The sequence below is a fragment of the Prionailurus viverrinus genome, chromosome A3, assembly GCF_022837055.1.
Source record: "Prionailurus viverrinus isolate Anna chromosome A3, UM_Priviv_1.0, whole genome shotgun sequence".
In the NCBI taxonomy this organism is placed as follows: Eukaryota; Metazoa; Chordata; class Mammalia; order Carnivora; family Felidae; genus Prionailurus; species Prionailurus viverrinus.
In genome coordinates, this window is record NC_062563.1 from 1,595,841 (window position 1) to 1,608,952 (window position 13,112).

At 65.0% G+C, this 13,112-nt stretch overlaps 1 protein-coding gene across 2 annotated transcripts; it reads left to right on the forward strand.

The window, feature by feature from the left end:
- Positions 1-2,622: 2,622 nt before the first annotated feature.
- On the forward strand, positions 2,623-12,650 carry GATA5 (GATA binding protein 5). Of its 2 annotated transcripts, none has more exons than XR_007151229.1 (6): positions 2,623-3,565; positions 4,711-4,886; positions 9,412-9,537; positions 10,324-10,473; positions 10,729-10,856; positions 11,207-11,344. XR_007151229.1 is itself a non-coding variant. In XM_047854522.1 (6 exons), exons 1-6 carry the CDS (start codon positions 3,022-3,024, stop codon positions 11,360-11,362), a joined length of 1,218 nt encoding a protein of 405 aa, XP_047710478.1. In that variant the 5' UTR covers positions 2,623-3,021; the 3' UTR covers positions 11,363-12,650. The 2 variants fall into 2 exon arrangements, 1 of the variants encoding a protein (XP_047710478.1); XM_047854522.1 differs by having other exon boundaries at positions 10,324-10,411; positions 11,207-12,650.
- Positions 12,651-13,112: the final 462 nt, after the last annotated feature.

Below are 13,112 nucleotides of genomic sequence, written 5' to 3' on the forward strand. Positions count from 1 at the left end.
CCTACACCTCCCCCCGCCCCGCCTGTGTGGCTGCGCCCCAAGGTGGGGGACGGCGGGCACGGGGTCCGGCTCCCGGAGTGGGGGCAGGAAATACCACCGCAGCCTCTAGGCTCCAGGGCGGTGGGCTCCCGTCCCAACCCCAGGGGGCTGTTGCCCCAGGACCGCAGGGGAGGCAGCCCAGCCCTGGACACAGCAGAAGGTCCTGTGTGGGGCACAGCCAGTGAGGGGGCTTTCGAGAGTAAGCTCCTCGGTTGGAGACCAGGATTTAGAGGCAGCTCTCACCCCACCCCACCCCCCGCCCCCGCCTCCACATTCTCCTGGAAGAAGAGCCTCAGCCTTTTAATTGTGAAACTAATTCATGCCCACTCTAGAGATTGGTGAATACAGAAAAAGCAACCAGACATTGCCTCCCTTATGAATGGTGTCATTCGTTCTAATTACCCGGTTTAATTATTAGCTGGGTGACCTTGGGCGCGTTAGCTAACCTCTCTGTCACCTGTTTACCTGTTTGTAACGGGAACAATAATAACATCGTGTACATCCTGAGACTGATGCGAGAATTAAGAGGAAACGCTGCAAGACAAAGCACGTGGCCCACGGAGGCTGGAACTTGCCCTTGGAGGACTGACGGCAGTTTATCCCTGGTACAGAAGACAAGCCCCTGCCCCACGGCCCCAGCCTGATCCCAGGCCGGTCGTGGACCTTTCCTTGGGGGGTGGGGGTGGGGTCTCCCTGTCTCGCCTCTCTTCACCGCCAGTGGCACTGGCGGGACATCCCCCCCTCTCCATGTCCGCTTTCTCAGTAACCTGGGCTCTGAGGGCAGAAGGAGCGGGGTTCGACCTGCTTTGGGCCCCCCAGAGCTGCGAGGCGCCCCTGGCACAGCGAGCTTCTAGGACCCTGAGTAGCACGGGGACACCTCTCCGTCCTTCGGGGACCCACTTTGAAAGAGCTGAAAGAGGGAAAAGATAGATGCACCGGCAAAGTCTAGAGAGAGATGGGCAAAGGAGGGGCCCCGGCTCAGACCCCAGAGGTAGGTGGGGAGAGCGGGCACCACAGGAGTCCATCCCTGTAGGTGGATGGGAGCTCGGAGGGGTGGAGGGTGGAGGGGTTAGGGTGTGGAGGGGTGGGGGTAGGGGGGTGGGGGGTAGGGGAGGGGGGAGGGGTGGGGGAGGGGTGGAGGGATGGGGTGGGGGAGGGGGGAGGAGTGGAGCGGTTGGGGGAGCATAGGGGCAGGGAAGCAGTCCGGAGCCCCAAGGCCACCTGCCCCAAGGCCATGCTCCCCTTCCCCATGGCACCTGACAAGGCTTGTGGAGAATCCGGGGCCTGCCCTGGAAACTTCTGCGGGGTCTCCAGCCAGGGTGTGAGTGGGGGGCCTTCCCTGCCACCTCCCAGGACAGTGCTTCCTGGGCAGCCCAGCCAGGTTCACCCTGGGTGCCTCAAAGAGCACCCCAAATCCCTGCCTCTGTCAGCACAGGGAACGCAGGGAGAGGCGCAAGCGGTGGCCGTTTCGCCCCCCGCCCCCCGCAGGCCTAGAGCCCCAGAGTCTAGGCCGCCATGGAGGTGCCGTGGGCCAAGGTGAGCCAAGGGCCCATTTCTTAAACGAAGGACATTCACAGCGCCAAGTCCTGCATTCAAGGGCTGTCTGGTGAGTCCTGATCCTGTCCAGCCAGGGTCACCCAGTCAGTGCTGTGACAGCAGCAGAGAGCTTGGGGCCTGTGGAGGAGGCTGGGGCATCCAGCAGGAGGCTGAAGGAAAGGCCATCTCTGCCACAGTGCTGCCACCAGGGGGCCACCCAGGGAGTGCCAGGGGGCACCTCAGGGACCCAGGTGGCCTCCCACCCATCCCACACTCCTGGATCCTGGAGGAGACCTTCCGGAGCCCCGGCTCCCCACCCCACCGCCTGGGCCCAGGGAACATCCGCGGGGAAGGGGGGGGGGTGGGGGGCGAGGCGACAAGGAGCACAGACAGGTGGCGCCCCGCCTTCGCCCCCTCACCTCCGCCCGGCCCGCTGGGATCCCGTGCGTCAGAAACTGAGGAAACTACGGGACTCCGGCTGGACTCTGGGCAGGAGGGCCTCGTCCACCGGCTCCAGCCCAGGGACACCGAGCTGGGCGGTCCCCGGGGAAGCCGGATCCTGGCGCTGGGCCCCGAGTCCGGGTGCAGAGACGGGGCCCCACCACGGCGCGAGCGGCAGCGGACTCGGGCTCTCGGACTCGTCCGCAGGGCCCCAAACGGACGCCAGGCCGGCCTCGGTGCGAGCGGGGCTGGCGAGGACGGAGGGGTGGGGTTCCGAGAATTCCCCCCCCCCGCCCCGCCCCGCCCCGCCCCGAACAAATTTGGGGACGTCCCCGCGTCCCAGCTGGCCCGGCGCCCCCACCGAGCGCCGGCAGGTTCCCACCGCCCGCTTCAGCGGGGACTGAGCGCCGGGTGCCCCGCGTCCCTGTCCGGGACAGGCGACGGGGCCTGCTCCGGTCACGTGGCGCGGCGGCCACAGCCCCAGCGCTGACCCCGCGGGAAGGGAGGAGAGAGGAGGGGAGAGGAGGGAAGGGAGGGGAGGGGAGGGGAGGGGAGGGGAGGGAAGGAGGGGAGGGGAGGGAAGGAGGGGAGGGGAGAGGAGGGGAAAGGAGGGGAGGGGCGGCAGGGCGCCGGGATTCCCTGCGGGACCGCGCCGCCCCGGGCTCCCAGTCTCCAGCCCGCCGAGACCACCGCGCCCTCCGCTCCTCGCCCCCAGCCCGTGAGCGCCCCACCGGGCCCGGCGCCCTCTCCCAGCGCGGCGCCCCCGCCCCCCCCCCCCGACCGCGGGCCCTGGCGAGCGCACCCCGGGAAGCTCGGAGGCCCGGCCGTGGAGGAGGTGAGCTCGGCGTTCGGGCTGCGCCGGGGCCGCCGGGGGCCACCCGCGCCCCGCCGTGCTGACCCCGCGGCCCGCTGCGGAGCAGGGACGCGGGCGCCGAGGCGGCGCACAGCGGCCGGGAACTCGACGCCGGCGCCCCCTCCCCGCGGGTCCGGGCCGCGTCGGGGAAGATGTACCAGAGCCTGGCGCTGGCCCCGAGCCCCAGCCAGGCCGCCTACGCCGACTCGGGCGCCTTTCTGCACGCGCCGGGCGCCGGCTCCCCGGTGTTCGTGCCGCCCGCGCGCGTCCCCTCCATGCTGCCCTACCTGCCGGCGTGCGAGCCGGGCCCCCAGGCCCCCGGGCTAGGCGCGCACCCCGGCTGGGCGCAGGCGGCGGCCGCAGACTCCTCAGCCTTCGGCTCCGGCGGCCCGCACCCGCCGGCCGCCCAGCCGCCCGGAGCCACCGCCTGCCCCTTTCCGCACGGCCCCCCCGGGCCCGGCAGTGGGGGCGGCGCGGGGACCCGGGACGGCGGCGCCTACCAGGGCGCGCTGCTGGCGCGCGAGCAGTACCCGGCCCCGCTGGGGCGGCCGGTGGGCGCGTCCTACCCCGCCGCCTACCCCGCCTACGTGAGCACCGAGGTGGCCCCGTCCTGGACCTCCGGACCCTTCGAAGGCAGCGTCCTGCACGGCCTCCAGGGCCGCCCGGCTGGCCTCCCGAGCCGCAGAGCCACCTTCGGTGAGTGTGACCCTGGGGTGCTGGGTGCTGGGCCTACCGGGGTGCAGTCCTGCACCCGGCCAAGGCCCCCGCGACACCCCCCCCCCCACCCCCGCCAGGCCCAGAACTGCGGGACAAGTACACGCGGGCAGAATACAGCATCTGCCACAATGTCACCCACCCTGAGACCAAAACTGCCGTCCTGGGCTTCCTTTCTCCTGAACCCAACCCCCTGGGTCTCACCAGCTGAGCTCACCTCATACGCTCTTATGAGAAGTTTCTAAGTGGTTTTTATAAAATTCCGAATACGATTTATTTCAGTAAGCGGCCACACTCTGCTCCTTCTAGAATGTTTACGTATTCTAATTTGAGACCTGGCTTCAGTGGCTCACCGCCTGCCCCCGGGGTGCCAATTTGGATAATCGGATTCCAGGCCCCTCAGGCGCATTTGCTCCGGGGGGGGGGGGGGGGGGGGAGCCCCTGGGCCGCCCTACTTCATGGGTGCAGCCTCGCAGGCCCACCCCCAAGCCGCCTCGGCCCCGACTGCCTCCATGGCGCAGGAAGCGGGTCCCCTCCGCCGTCACCCAGGGCGGCTCCCGCAGGGCTGACCCCCTCCCGGCCCCCACAGGGCACCCGGTGCCGCCGGGGAGGGAGCCGGGGACCTCTCCCTTCTGCCCTGCGGGCCCCTGAGCGGTGGCACAGGCCCAGCTGTGTTCCACGGTGGTCGCCACCCGAGCAAAGCCGACAGGAAAGGCAGGGGCCGCCGTAGGCTCTGTGGGATGGCACCATCCACTCAGCCCGGCCCTCCTAACGTCCCGTCTTGCAGAGGCCGAGGCCCTGGGGCCACCTCCCTCCGCCGGTGCTGACCACTCCGCCTCCCCAGGGGATCAAAATTACACCTCGGTTCTAAGGGGAACCATTCTGTTGCCTCCCGGGGGTCTGACGGACTTACCTTCCCCCACCCTGCAAGGCAACCCTAACCAGCTTCTCTTTTAATCCGGCACAAACTTTGTAACATGTAAAGTGAAGCTTTAAAGTAAAATTAGACAAAATAAATGTTAAAACAAAATGAAAGCCAGGGGCACACACAGCGGGAAGACGCAGCAGACGCTGGGCCCCGGGGAAGGGCCGTGCCTCGGCCCGCGACCAGCTGCCTGTCCCCCCAGTGCCAGACTTCCTGGAAGAGCTCCCTGGCGAGGGTCGCGAGTGTGTCAACTGCGGGGCCCTGTCCACGCCGCTGTGGCGCCGTGACGGTACCGGCCACTACCTGTGCAACGCCTGCGGCCTCTACCACAAGATGAACGGAGTCAACAGGCCGCTCGTGCGCCCACAGAAGCGCCTGGTGAGTGCCGCCTGCGGGGGGCCGAGCTGAGTCCCCAGAGAGGCTGGGTGCCCCAGCAGGGCCCTGGGAGCGCTGTCTGCCGTCCATCCGTCCATCCGGGAGCCGCCGGGAGGCCCAGGCCCTGCCACAGGCCCTGCCCTGCCCTGCGCGCCTCCGCAGAGGGGCTGGGCTCACTGAGCCCAAGGCGGTGCTGCCCTGGGTCTGTGGGCCCCCCCGGAAGAGGGGCCACCCGGTGACTCTGCCCGGGACCCGGGGCACGGGATGGCTGTGGACCCAAGCGGCCTCCTGGGGCTCAGCCCTGCGGCTCCGAGGGTGGCAGGGGGCGCAAGGTGACGTGGCCCGGGCGTGGGGTTTGGAGGGAAAGGTGGCCGCCGGGTGGTGGCTTTGTGGCAGGGGGTTGAAATCCAATGCAGGAGGGGTCCTGGGGACCCCTGCTCTTGGGGAGCACTTTCCCCCCGCTACCAGGGGGCTGGAGCTGAGACCGGGTCTGGGGTGGTTCCATGCGCAAAACTTGTTTTCACTTTTGGTTTCTCCTGGCGTGTGGCTGGGTGCTGAGCGGAGAGGACCGGGGACTCACTTTTGCCCCCAGCCGGGCAGAGTCCCCGGAGGCTGTGTGAAGGTTTCGAGGCACTGGTTCTCTGCCGTCTCACCGGCAAACTTGGAGGTTCGAGTAATTCTGCGCGTGGCAGGGCCCGCCTTTGCAAGCTGTCTAAAGTTCGTGAGGCCACAGTGACTCCTGAGTCCTGGGTCCGGGCATGGCTGTTTCTGGGGATGCCGGGCCTTCTGCTCTAATGCTGGTGTGAGCCCTGTCATGGCCGGTCAGCGGGCTCTGGCCGGTTCCGGTGCATCGGAGGGTGGGTGGGGGGCTCGTCCCTGGAGGCTGCTGCAGGGGGCCCGGCTTGCCTGCCTGCCGCGGTGGCTGTTCTGGGCTGCCTGGTGCTCAGTCGCTGGCCCTTGACGGGAAACCCAGACCTGGGCTGTGGAGGCGCCCGACCGATCCGGGCTCCAGACCAGGCAGGCAGGAGGCAGCACTGACCCAGGCAGTTTGGGGGAAGCCACTGTTTTTCTCTCCCTGTTCTAGCCTGGAGTTTGGGGCTCCGCGGGTCCCCTAATTCCCCTCCACCCACACTGTGCCTCCTGGAAGGGGGGGATACCTCAGAATCCATATCACCTCCTCACTTATATTTCTGCCCCTGTGATCATGCCCACTCCCCCCCCCCCCCCACATACACACACATGTACAGCACTGGCTTGGCACCTGGTGTGGCCCTCACAGATGGGGAAACAGGCTAAAGCAGAGGTGTCCTGGGGGACTGACCCCCCCCCCAACTCCCAGGGACCAGGCCGGCTGCTCCTCTGCTCCCTCCCTTCTCCCCCAGGGGGTGGGGATGGGAACACTGGTAAACAGGAAGAGAAGGTTCAGATCCTCCCGTCTCTGCCCCCCACCCCTCACAGGGCTCACCTCCCAGCAGAAAATTCCTGACGTGGGGGTAAGCAGGCAGGGGCCATGAGGCATTGAGGCATTCACCTTCACAGCAGCCCTGTGATGACCCCAGGGCTCCAGCCGCTCAGAGAGTGGCTTCCCCCAGCGGCCAGGCGCTGCAGGGCCTGGGACTGTCTGCCTCGGGCCGGCTCCCGTGTGCCCCGCCCCCGCTGATGATGCACCTGTCTTGGGTCTTCGGCCGAGGCCCCTGCACCCACTGTCCCCCTGCTGCGTTGGAAACATTCCTTTAGGTGGGGTGTTTGGACAGGCCTTAGCCCGCTCTGTGGACTGGTGTGGCCTCCGCGTCCTGGTCCGGGGCACAAGGAATGATTAGCTTTAAGGACGCTTTGTAGGGTGGAGAATGCCCTCAACTTACCCCCGCTAGGCGGCCGGCCTCAGAGGGTGGTCAGCTGGTCATCCCTGCGTCCAGGCCCATGCAGATCTGAATGCGGGACGAGCCTAGGAAGGGGGGACGGTGTTCCTAGAAGGGTCCTACTCCCCTCTCCTCCGAGCTGGCTCCTCATGGATGGTTTCCTCTGATTTGTCTCTGGGCTCCTGCCTGGCACTCAGGGAGGGTGACCCGGCTGGCGGGGCCGGGCTCGTGTGGAAACTCAGAGATTCTCGGACAGTGCTGGGACCAGAGCCCAGGCCCCCAGGCAGCCATGGCAGGGCTGGGCCGGTCACCCCAGACGTGCCCCTGCTCGTGCCTCACTCTCCCTCATGGGTGGCCAGCACCGATGCCCCCGGAGAGAATTGTCCTAACCTTCTTTCAAATGATTACAGAAGTTTTAGAAACTTGTCACCAACAACACAGGAATGTGACAATAACAAGTGTGCGTCCACCACCCCCTAGGCCTCACCCCCAGTCCCAAAGGAGTTCATATCTTTTCTGCCCTTTGCATCCTGGGTGCATCCTTAGTCACAGGCACGGACCTCTTACCTGAGGCTTCTGTCAGTGTGGGCGAGCGAGTGGGGAGAGTTGAGGTGGCCCCACAGACCCCTGCGTGCCTGCTTGTGTGGCCAGGTGCTCAGAGCCCTCCCCCACCCAGCCCCACCCCACCCCAACGTCAGAGCCCTGCGGCCAAGGCCAGAGGGCCCCTGGCGGCGCCACCTCCAGGAAGGGGCCCCGCATCCTTCCAGGAGCAAATCTGGACCTTGACTGAGGACCCCGGGTTTTCCTTCCTGCACAGTCCGCCTCGCAGGCTCGTCCCTGGCACGGTCTGCCCTTGGCCAGCAAGGGACACACGCTTTGTCAGGTTAAGCGTCGACCGTGTCCTTTTCCGAGAGCGGGATGAGGGGACCCACTTGAAATGGGGCCATCCCCCCTCCCCCCGCTGTACCTCTTGTGAGTTTCGAGCTGCGTCTCTTACTTTGAAAAGTGGTTTTCGCTGTGTGAGCTGGCCTCACCCCTCCCAGCCGAGGAGCAGCAGCGGCCCCTCTCCCTGCTCCCCGCTCCGGCTCTCTCTCGGCCGCCCTGGCTGGGCCGCCCAGCGTCCTGATTTCTTCACTTGAATCAGGCGCGTGCGGAGCCTGGAGCTGCTGCAGCCAGCAGGCTTTGAAGTTTAACTTCTTTTGAAAAGAACAGACCAAAGAAGAAAACAAAATACAGCGGGAGGGGGGGGGGGGAGGGCTGGCAGCGAGGGGGCCCTGAGAGTGGCCAGGCCTGGCCGCTTGTGCAGGCAGCAAGGAAGGACAGAGGCTCGGGCGTCTGTCGGGGTAGGGACGGCACCGGGGATGTGTCCCCGCAGTGCGCTGGGCTCAGGGGGGCGGTTCCGTCCACCCCGATGCCTCCGGCCCAGCAGCATCTCTGAGCCTCGGTACCCCATCTGTAGCACACAGCCCAATGAGGGGAGAGGAAAATACAAATGAACAAACTTTTAAAAATGTTTTCCAGGTCCTTTCTTCCCCTCTTTTTATTAATTTTAATTTATGTTCACTAAGAAAGAATTCACTGCTTAATCCAGGTTCCAGATTTTTCCCTTGCACTCCCAGGGTACAGAGAGACGGCTCTTGGACTTCTGGGCTGTTTTCCACACACACACACACACACACACACACACACACACACACACACGGCATCGATTCCACCTGTGGTTGTTTCCACACCTGTGGGGGGGGTGGCGGCTGCGGGGCGGAACCGAGACTCCTCTTCTCGAAAGACGCACAGGCGACCGTGAGGACGTTTGTGGGAGGTGCAGGCGAGCTCTGTGTGTGTGCTCGTGAGTGCCGCTGAAAACCAGCACTGACGTTCAAGGCCCCGCATTGGCACCTTTGTGCCCTGGCCTGAGTGTTTCCGTAGGAAGGATTCAGCATGAGGAGGCATGATGGCCCAAGGGGAGGGGTTCGGACTCCGACTTTTCAAGGATGGTGCAGCTTTTCTGGGAGGTGTGACCGCAGTATGAGCTCTAAGGGAGCAGCTGGATGGGGAGAGCGGAGGTGCGGGAAGCGGGGACCTCGGTGCAGCCCAAGGGGTAGGTCAGGGTCACACACAAGACAGTCAACTGTGAATTTCAGATAAACAGCAACTAGCATTTTAGTGTGAGTATGTCCCAAATACTGCGCGGAGGCACACTTCTGCGAAGTATTTGTTGCATATCCGAAGTTCGCATCTAGCTGGCATCCTGGTGTGTGTAGTTTTTGTTTGTTTGTTTGTTTGTTTGTTTGTTTGTTTTTTGCCACATATGGCAGCCTGGAGAAGGTCCTAAGGCCCCCTGCCATGCCAGGAAGGTGGGTGGACTGGCCGGGGTGGGGATCCCGGGCCGGGGTGGGCCGCAGGAGGGCGCCCCCTTGTGCGTAGCTCCTGGCACCGAGAGGCAGATGGGAGAGAGGGCCGGGGCAGGGAGAGGAAACTCAAATCGGGTCCAGTAAGAGCAGCCGCCTTCCAGACAGTCAGGATGTGGCCTCGGCTTCCCGGGGAGAGACTCGGGCGGACCCTGGTTGACTCCGGGTCCAGTGCTCCTGTCTCCGAGCGTCACCGTCTGGCCGGGAGGTGGAGCAGCAGGGCCCCGGCCCCCGGCTCACACCAGCCTCCCCCGTGCACAGACCTCGTCCCGCCGCGCTGGCCTCTGCTGCAGCAACTGCCACACGACCAACACCACGCTGTGGCGGCGCAACGCGGACGGCGAGCCGGTGTGCAACGCCTGCGGTCTGTACATGAAGCTGCACGGGGTGAGCGGACGGGGTGGGCGGGGTGAGGGCTGGGGGGCGGGGCCTGGGTGAGTGAACCGGGAGGCGCGGGTCATGGGTGGGGCCGGGGACAGGGTGACTGGAGGGGGAATGGGTGGGGCAGGGGCGGGACCATGTGGGGGGGTGAGGACTGGATGGGGCGGGGCGGGGTGAGTGGAGGGGGGAAGGGCGGGAAAGGGGAAGGCGGGCCGTGGGTGGAGCAGGGGCCCGGGTGAGGACTGGGTGGGGCGGGGAGTTGGGGGCCCCGAGTTGGGGGCGGGGCATGGGGGCGTGGCGAGTGGACGGGAGCGGGGGAGGCAGGGGCGGGGCTGCCCTCTTCGGGTCACGTGAGACACGGGGCCCTGGGGAGGCAGGTGGCAGAGAGGGGCTGAGCGTGTTTCCCGTGTGGCCCCCACTGACTGCGCGCTCCACGCCTATGCTGTTACCGTTAGGCCCTTTTCACAGATGGGCCTACTGAGGCTCAGCGTCGCTGAGGCAGGTCTGCAGCCATTCAACCTGAGACAGGCCCCCTGGTGTGGCCTCTGTGCGCCCCTAGAGCCCTCCTGGCCCCTACAGCTCTGGAGGGTTGGGCCTGGACTGGCTCTTGCCCACTTTGACGGGGGGAAGGCCCCAAGCCCAGGGCCAGCAGCTCACCAAGGGCTCTGATGACTCGGTCACCTCCCAGAGTGACTAGCTCTGCAGGGCTGACATCAGGGCATGTGGCCATTCAAGAGGCCCAAGGGTGAGAAAAGATAGGCCCAGTCACCCTCCCCTGCCTGCCCCTGCCAGGTGCCTCGGCCCCTGGCGATGAAGAAGGAAAGCATCCAGACTCGGAAACGCAAGCCCAAGAACACTGCGAAGACCAAGGGCTCTTCAGGTGTGAGGGACCAGGGCCCATCGGGATGCCAGGAAGAGGCCAGTCCCCAGCCCTCCTGCGGGGTACACGTTCTCCCCTTGGAGTCGCTTTGAGTGTCGCAAATTTCCACCACTAGAGATTTGCACGTTTAGTTCAAGCATTGCCCTCCCAAAGCACAAGTACCCCTGATTCTGCCCCGGGACCCGTCCGGTCTGGGGAGGGGCCGGGCGGTGCGAGCCTACCCAGCTGAGGGGCAGCAGGGCAGGTCGAGGGTGCCACACCCAGTCCCTCTGACCCGTTAAGTGACCAGTACAGCTGGATGTGCCCCCCCCTTCCAGGATGCAGCACAGGGAACCCCACGGCCTCCCTGCCCGCTGTCCCGGACACTGAGAGCTCAGCAGCTACTTTGAAACCCAAATCCAACCTGGCATCCCCTTCGTGCCCTGGGTCCAGCGTCACCTCCCAGGTAAGTCAGGTGGGGTGGAACCGGGGACCCAGAGCTGGCTCCCGGGCACCTCCTCAGGGAACCCTGACTCGCCCACCAGGTCAGACCCCCATCAGCGCCCCCAAGGGCCTCTCCCAGGAAGGAGCTCAGGGCTGGGCACTCAGTTGGCCATTGGTTCCAGCAGCTGACCTGTGGCATGCTCCAGGCTGAACGCCCTCACGTGTTGTCCTGTCCGTCACATGGGGCCTCCCGCCCTCTTCCAGGGTCTGAGAGGCCTCTTACGACAAACGTCCCGGTCCTGAGGGCTCCCTACGCCAAGCGAGGCCTACTGGCCATTCCTCCATTCTCATGCTTCCCTGTTCCCCCTGCAGGCCTCTGGCCAGGTGAACGACCCCCTGGCTCCCAGCCACTTGGAGTTCAAGTTCGAGCCCGAGGACTTTGCCTTCCCCTCTGCAGCCCTGGGCCCCCAGGCTGGCCTTGGCGGGACCCTGTGCCAGGAGGCCTGGTGTGCACTGGCCTTGGCCTAGGGCCTCGGGCGTCCATCGGACCCGCCTGGCTGCCTGCCTGGCTCCAGCACAGCAGAGGGAGACCATCCGGTCCATCCACCAGAAGACGAGCCAGCGGGACCTTGAGGCGCTGGGCATCCCTCAACACGGTGGTGGGGAGGTCTTCTGTACAGACGGCGGTCAGACCCCGGAGAGGGGGAGAGGCTAATGAGAAGGCCTTGAGCACCCCCTGCAGACAGCAGGGGACTCCCCCAAAGGCTGTGTGACACTGGGCCACTCCAGCCGGGGCTGACCTGGAGGGCCCACTACCGACAGTTCTCTTGTCCACATCTGCCATCGCCGTGTTGACACATTGTGGCAGTTGGAAAAAAACAAACAACAACAAAAAAGCCACCTGTTGTAAAACCAGGATCACAAATGAAAGGGCTGAGGTCAAGCTCAAGCAGGCAATGTGAATGAGGGGACCTCGTCAGGCTCGGGATCTGTTCCTTTTCTCACATTTGACGGACAAAGACACGGCACAGAGAACTTTCCCTCCCTGTGAGTGAAGGACTGCTAGGGACAGATGTGCAGGTTGTGCACTGTGCCAGGATGCCACCCCAAGGGCAAGCCATTCACACCAGCGTCGTCGTCTACTTGTGTATTTATTTGGATGATTTCCCCAGAGGGGGCAGTAAAGGGCCTCATTCTGACCGAATCTGTGTATCGTGACTGATTCTGACAGAGTGAAGGACCTGGGGTCCTGTGCTGACCCCACAGGCACTGTCAGTGCTGGTGGTGGAGTGACCGCATGTCCTGGCCTACCTCGGATCATCCCAGCTGGCTTGTCCCAGAGGAATTCTTACTGACCCCCCCCTTTACTTGCGGAAGCCCTCCCCCCACGCTGGGGTGACCCCTTAGTTGGTCAAGCCGGCTAGAAGGAGCTGTGCCCAAGGAACCGAATGACGAGCAGCCACCAGGGTCGGGCAGACAGGCCTGGAGGGGAGCGGGGCGCGCCTTGCCCGGGGCCTCGTCCCCATTTCCGCCCGGTTGCCGCCTTTCGCCAGCAAACCTCCGAGACAGCAGGAGCAGCTGCCAGCCGCCAAGCCTCCTGGCTGAAGCTCGCCTTTCATATTTAAACACCGTGGTCCCTGGCGGTAGCTTCCAGAACGCGTCCTGAGGCTGTACCTCCAGTTCGAGCAGCACAATTTACACGAGATGTTGTCTTTTGTTTTTTTTTTAAAGACAAACGATGCCATGAGTAAAAAATGTAAAATATGTAAAACTTGTAAAATATGTAAAAATATGTAAAAAAGGTAAAAATGTAAAATCGATTTTGCATTTCTTTTGCCGACGCCTGTGGGATTTCGCAGCCCGGTCCCTGCCCGCCGGGTCAGCAGCGGGTCCGGTGCTCACTCAGGCCGCCTCTCCTTGCGGACACTTTGTCTCCATATGTTGGTCTGCTGGACCTTGCTGACCACGCCGGGTCGACCAGGAGACCCTCAAACACAGAGTGCCTTCGAGGTCGCCCACCGGCACGGGAGAGGGACGCTGGGCCGGCCTGGGGGCCCACACGTGGAGAAGCCATCCCTGCGCGGTCAGGAGGACCCGGGTCTGAGGCCCTGTCCTGCCACGTGCTGCTGCTCTGGGCCGCAGTCAGGGCACGGGGAACGCGCTGAGGTTCGGGGCACTGGTCCCCATGTGCCCCTGTGTCCGCATGTAGGCCTGGCGCTTCTGACTGGGGTGCGGCGGGCAAGCCAGGTGCTGCTGCCTCTCACCGTGTGGCACCTGC

Bases quoted from the DNA above. Each gene is read 5' to 3' on its own strand.
- GATA5 (XM_047854522.1), top strand. From the start codon at position 3,022: ATGTACCAGAGCCTGGCGCTGGCCCCGAGCCCCAGCCAGGCCGCCTAC. The intron at 3,566-4,710 runs GTGAGTGTGACC...CTGTCCCCCCAG, and splicing joins GAGCCGCAGAGCCACCTTCG to TGCCAGACTTCCTGGAAGAG. The intron at 4,887-9,411 runs GTGAGTGCCGCC...CCCCGTGCACAG, and splicing joins TGCGCCCACAGAAGCGCCTG to ACCTCGTCCCGCCGCGCTGG.